Source organism: Belonocnema kinseyi, chromosome 8 (assembly GCF_010883055.1).
Source record: "Belonocnema kinseyi isolate 2016_QV_RU_SX_M_011 chromosome 8, B_treatae_v1, whole genome shotgun sequence".
Classification (NCBI taxonomy): Eukaryota; Metazoa; Arthropoda; class Insecta; order Hymenoptera; family Cynipidae; genus Belonocnema; species Belonocnema kinseyi.
Genome location: NC_046664.1, coordinates 97,046,609 through 97,053,021, shown reverse-complemented (window position 1 = coordinate 97,053,021; position 6,413 = coordinate 97,046,609). Strand labels below are relative to the sequence as shown.

General features: G+C 31.2%; 1 protein-coding gene across 1 annotated transcript in view; it reads left to right on the top strand.

The window, feature by feature from the left end:
• LOC117178616 (glycine-rich protein 5-like) overlaps positions 1 to 4,736 on the top strand; it is a 106,717-nt gene extending 101,981 nt beyond the window's left edge. Inside the window, exons 2-3 of the mRNA XM_033370040.1 lie at positions 3,719 to 4,117; positions 4,492 to 4,736. Of these exons, the coding sequence (XP_033225931.1) occupies positions 3,719 to 4,117; positions 4,492 to 4,502 (410 nt within the window). The 3' untranslated portion in view covers positions 4,503 to 4,736. The remainder of the gene's footprint in view (positions 1 to 3,718; positions 4,118 to 4,491) is intronic.
• Positions 4,737 to 6,413: the final 1,677 nt, after the last annotated feature.

Here is a 6,413-nt window from a genome sequence, read left to right as displayed (position 1 = left end):
CCAAATGCATTACACGGAATTCAGGGAAATTCATTTTCGCGATACCAGACGAAAAATTGGCTACTGTAAGTTAATATATTTCTATAACAATTAAATTTTTTTCTCATCTTAAGATAATACAATTATACATAATCTGTCGAAAATAATAAACTTTCGAACTTAGCAATTTTGTCCAAATTCCTGATTTACGAGAACAATTTACATAAAGTAACTAAATGTGTAACTCTTCTAACTAAACGTTTTACCTAATCCAAGCGTACACTTTCTTTGAGTTTAATATATTCTCGATTCACTCGTTCGCCTCAAGAATTTTGTTTCCGTGTGGTTCACTGAAATTCGGTAAGCAGAGAAAAAATATTTTTGGTGAGCCACGGTTGCTGAGAAAAGGCGGCTAGGTTCTTCAAAATTCAGTGAGCGAGACATTTACTGTTAAAAAATATACAATATTAGTCACTTGAAATAAAAATAAAAATTTAATGATTCAAAACAGATTTCAACATTAACACATAAAAAAGTTTTAAATATGTATATTGTATTGAGGTCCAATTTGCTAGAAGTTTTCACATCCAAATCTTAAAAAAATCTTGAAATACAAATGTAAAATTTTTAATTTTAATACAATTTAATTCGCTCTAGTTAATTCAAATTGACATAAGTCTGTTATATCTATATCAGTTCTTTTAAAGTTGAAATTTATTCAGAATTAATTTTACAACGACTACAAATTTTACTTTAAAAAAATAACCTTCTGATAATAATATGGGCAATTTGTCAAGCATTGAATTAGTCTAGGGTTAACTTATTTGTTGGTGAAATGTAACTAATTCTTAGTCATACATCATTTTTAACTAGATGAATTAAAAATTTTTGATTATTAAATAAATTAACAATTATCAAAAGTTGACTACAGATTATTAGTATTTGACTAAAAATTAAATCTTCCTCAACAATTTAGATTTTAAGACTAATCCCTAAGTTTATACGACATATTATTGATCGGTCAATATTTATAAGTTTCCAATAAATTTTCATCAAAAATTTGCATGTTTCTAAGTTTTGCAATTTTCAAACTGCATCTATCGCTGGAACAGTACACATACGAATATAATATAAAATCTGCGATCTGTGGTGGAAAAGTAAAGGTTAAAAGTTTGCTCTCTCATATAAGAAATAAATAATTGTAGTTTCGAAGGAAGTTATGGTGCTGGATCTTAGTTCGGATTGTTTTATATCGAAAGATTAGAGCGGGGATTTAAGAAGAAAGGCAGTAGCTATAAAAGAGACTCGGACTTGGTCGAGGGGCATCAAACACTTCACCATGAAGGTACGTAAACATTGCGTTCGGTTCTCACAGTGCATTTTTTTCCTTCTTAAAGTTTTCTCTTTTTTTACTATTCTCTGATATAGCGGTTTGAAGTAAACGATTTTACATTTGGGATTGGTATTTCAGTGAATTTCTGATTTTAGGTGTTCGTGCTCGCGATTTTCCTGGCAATTGCCGCTTCTGCATATGGTAATTCCTTTATAATTATGTCATTTAGTGTTATGAGATTAACAACATTAAATTTAATTTTTTTAAATTTTGTCAATTTTTTTAACAATAAATAATTATACCCTTGTTATTAGCTATTTATTTTGTTGAAACACTAATTAATTAATTAATTAGGTCAATAATTATCTTTCAAATTATGAAAAACCAAAATTAGGTTTTATTGGAATCGACATATTTTTTAAAATCAGACATGAAAGTTCTATTCGTGATTATAATATTTTTATTTCTAGTATATCGGTTTCTTATTTTACTTTATTTTTATTTTGGGGGGTGCGTGAGACGCAGGTAAATATTTATTGTAAAAATTGATCCGTAGATATAACCTTTAGTCAGTTTCTAGTACCTTGACTTTCAAACACCAAGGAAAGTTTCCTTTGCATTATAGTATAATTGAAATATTTAAAAAATTGTTTTCTTTGCCGTGCAATTTTGAAATTTATAAGCCGTCATAGAAAATCAAATTTTCGATAATAAAAAACACATATTTGAAAGTTGTGACGAATTTCTATTCTCCAGAAATTGATGTAATTAACATTTCGAATTTATTTGCTATTAATCAGAATAAATAAACATTTTTCTTTACCTGCATTTGCTTCAATTATATCGATGAATGAGCCTTAAATTTGTCAGAAAACAATTAAAATTGATGTTTATTATTTAAATTAATATACATAATATATAATTTAACTATAAATAAAGTGCCAAAGAAAACCCTGAGAATTTATTTCAACGAAAAAAGAGAATATATAAGTTTCATGATAGTAAAAAAACAGGAAACCTGAATATCATTAAATTATTGAAAGTTATTGAACAAATGCCGAAAAATTCCATATCCAAAAAAATCAAGCGAGGCATCGCAGAAAAATGTAATTCATGTAGTTTCCATTTTTGTCTAATCGAGAAGTAGACACTATTCCACTTTTATTGAGGTTACAGCATATATTTTTGTATACCAAGGCAAGTAATAGACATCAATATTAATTTTTTCCGAAAAGTTTAGTAATCACTTTTCGAGAAATTTAAGAAATTTCAGGTAATGAAGAATGTTTATTTATTGTAATTACAAGTAAAAAATTCTAAAAGTAATTACATCCATTTCTCGGGAAAAAATTCTTACGACATTTATTTTCTTTTAATCTATGAAAATAGAAGACTATCTTTTCATAGAAAGTAAGAAAGTTGTACCCTTAAATTAAAAATAATAAAAAGTTTAAACACTCCTCTATGCGCATCATTAAAACAAATTTCATTAAAATACAAATTAAAATTATATTTACTCCAGGATCACTACAGAGACTTTGTGTGTAAATGAAAAAGCCACAATTTTTTTTTTAATACTGTATGTAATTGACTTTACTCTGTTGTAATCAGTGATTTATTAGGAGATACCGCATTTGAGCGACAGGTGTTAAGTGACTTCAGGCAGATTTGTTTTGCGCAAATGCCATAAACGAAGACACTTATTACTTGCAATTCCCTTGAGTCGTTACACAAGTATGGAAATATTTCCCACCTAGGATTAACTTGCAACTTTGTAAGGAAGTTCCCTTAATATCTCAACGAAAAACTAAAAACCCAATAACCAACCATGTTCGTATTTTTTCTTCTAAATTTGGAAACTAATCTATTTTCACAGAAAAGAAATAAATGTTTAGCGACTGCATTATTCGACCTACTTTAAAATTTAGTAGAACCAACGTTACAACGTATAACAATGAGATTTGTTAATTAAATAAAAATGTAATTATTTTATTTTATTTCTCAATGTTTTGTAAACCTTTAATTCAAGAAAGTTGATAATTTTTTGCTTGAAAATACAAAAAAAATGGAAAAGCATGGTCGAATTTAGAATTAATAAGATTAAGTGAAAACATTGGAAACAGTGATTTTTTTCCAGAAAAGCAGTATATTTTTAGAATTATTATCATGAGAATTTTAAATTCTCCTTGCATTTTTTTCATATCTAATGACTACACTTTATGAAAAATTCCAAATGTGCACAATAGCTCATAATTCTTTTTTATAAATATCATAAAAAGTAATACATAATCAATGCACTCCAATTAAAATGCTTTTAAATAGATTTAAATATTCAGAAACTAACAGGCTATTAATTTTTGAAAGACTCCAAAAATATTTAATAAAATTGACTTTGTTTGTTTAAAGGAGGATACATAAGTAGCGGCTGGCCCAGTGGCGGAAGTAGCGGATGGAAATCTGGTTGGAGTAGTGGTGGTGGCAGCGGAGGCGGCTGGAACGGAGGTGGAGGTGGAGGCGGGGGTGGCTGGAATGGCGGTGGTGGGGGTGGTAAAATTATAAAAGTTATCACAGTCAGCGGCGGAGGTGGAGGATGGCCCAGCGGTGGTGGAGGCGGTTGGAAACTAGGAGGTGGTGGAAGTGGAGGTGGTTGGCCGAGCGGCGGTGGTAGTGGTTGGAAAACTGGTGGAGGTGGTGGCGGCTGGCCCAGTAGTGGCTGGTCCAGCGGCGGTAGCAGTGGATGGAAACCCAGCGGTGGCGGGTGGAAATCTGGAGGCGGTGGAGGCGGATGGTCTGGAGGCAGTGGTGGTAAGTCATTGTTTAAGTTACTTAGAACAGAATCGAAACTTTTTCTTTGAATAAATATAATATAATATAATCATTTTCATTTATTTCTGATAGAAGTGCAGGCAAGTATTTATTGGAAACGTTAGATTTTTTCCACATAAAATTTAGTAAACCTGAGCTCGTGAAATTTATTTAAGCAGTCGTGTCAAGCCAATGCTATGAATTTCACACCCATACGACGCAAAAATTAAAAATTGCTTGGAATCGTATTTAATTATAGATATATAGTAGTCGCTGAATGACTTACAAAATTGTAAATTAAAAAAAAACACCATCGTGCATTTTGATGATAAAGTTTGATATGATTTTTTAATATTAAACTATAATTGTTACAGGTTGGTGGTAAGAAATCGAAGCACCTTAAGCCGAGAAACTAAATGATGCATTTTCACTAATCACCGATGAAAAAAAAAATCAAGCATCGCCAAAAATGGACACCAGGCAGGAGGCCTTTCCTTGTTCATTTATTTATAAAGTTATCAGGACAGCAAGGTGAAACAAAAAATAATACGTCGCGGTTTCATGCGACTGCGTCAATTTGTATATTGCACCAAATATAAATTTTTGCATGGAAACACAACATCATGAACGACAATTTCTTTGTCTCCTTTTGCCTTTTCCTTCTGATTCTCTTTTTCTTATTTCCAGCACTGGAAGCCAATTCCTCACCCTGCTCAGGACTTGAACACTGAAAATTTCAAAGAAAACCTACGCCCCTCCATAAGTTTAAACGATCTTACAAGTTCGCATCAAGAAACGGCTACGACTTCCGGCGGGCGACTCTCAATTTTCAACCAGGAAGCTATTCCAGAACTTTTACGGTTCTCAAAGTAATATGCAGGTGAAGCTTCTGGCAAAGAGAGGAATTTTAATCATTTCTGGAATTTGTTTCTCTGGTTGATCGAGCGAGAGAGTTTACTAGAGATTCAGATCCTTCTTTTGTATATATTGTAAAATAATATCATTCTATAATTGGCAAAATATTATAACAAAAAAATTATAACCAACAATATTTTTCATTCGTCAAGAAATCTCGATTAGTGTTAACTGAAAGTGAAAGAAATTTGAATCAGATTTGTTCTTGAAGGCCAGCTAATTTGTACCGACTTCTCTGAATGCTTCGGATAGGTCAAGAGCTCCAAAACTAATTGGGATCTTTAGAATTACCCTTTGAATTAATGACTAGCTTCTCGAGAATCTCTCTGTCGATTACCAAAGGATCAAGGAACTTGGAAACAGAAAGGGCCCATATTCGTCAGACTGAATCTTGTTTATTTTGAACGAAGCGAAAACGCTACAAATAAAGTTACGGTGGTTCGCTTTTACCAATTTAAGCTTACCCAGTGGGCACATAATTATGAAAGTCCCAAGAACGTCTTTGGGAAGTTCCTAGTACGTCTTATGTCAGTCCAATTAACATCTCTAAGACGTCTTACGTCCTAAAGATGACTTAAAGACGTCTTAAAGGCATGGACATTCTCGGGACGTCTTTCGTACTGACATTAGACGTTTTAAGAGCATCCCTAGGTCGTCCAAAAGACATGTTACAAAAGACGTCTTAGGGATGTCCTAAAGACGTCTCTAGGACGCCCTTAATTTTTTTGCCTACTGGGTAATTTTCGCAATTTCCTTTGCTTCCAAAAAGGAATGAGTCATGGACTTGATTTACGATTTTAATATATTCGTGCGAAATATAAGCTGTTTCATAATGTTGAATCGCTAAAAAGAATTTGATTTCTAAAATATAAAAGCAATAAAAGTTAGAAACTTTTTTTTCGCAAGGGAATTTATAGAGAAATTGAAAACATGAAGAGAAGCAGGAATATTCCGAGAATTTAACTTCTCATAAGTTTTTTTTTAAACAAAATTAATTTGATCAACTAACTGTTTTCCCTATTTTTTTATTTTTCTGAATGATCCACTACTATAATTTTTCTTTTTCTGAATGGCCCACTACTATAATTTTTATTATTCTGAATTACCAATAGCTATATCATTTATGTTTCCGAATTACCATTTGTCCGCACTTGCATAATTTCGAATGATCATTAGTCATAATTTATGATTCCAAAAAACCGGTTGCAATATTTTAAATTTTCTTAAATTACAAATGAGCATATTTTTTATTTTTTCGAATGACCGATTTTCATCATTTTTTACATGTAAATAAACATTATGTCATGATAGCTATTCGGAACTGCAGAATAATAAAAGTTGTACTAATTGATAATTCTCGAAAATAAAAATTATATTACAT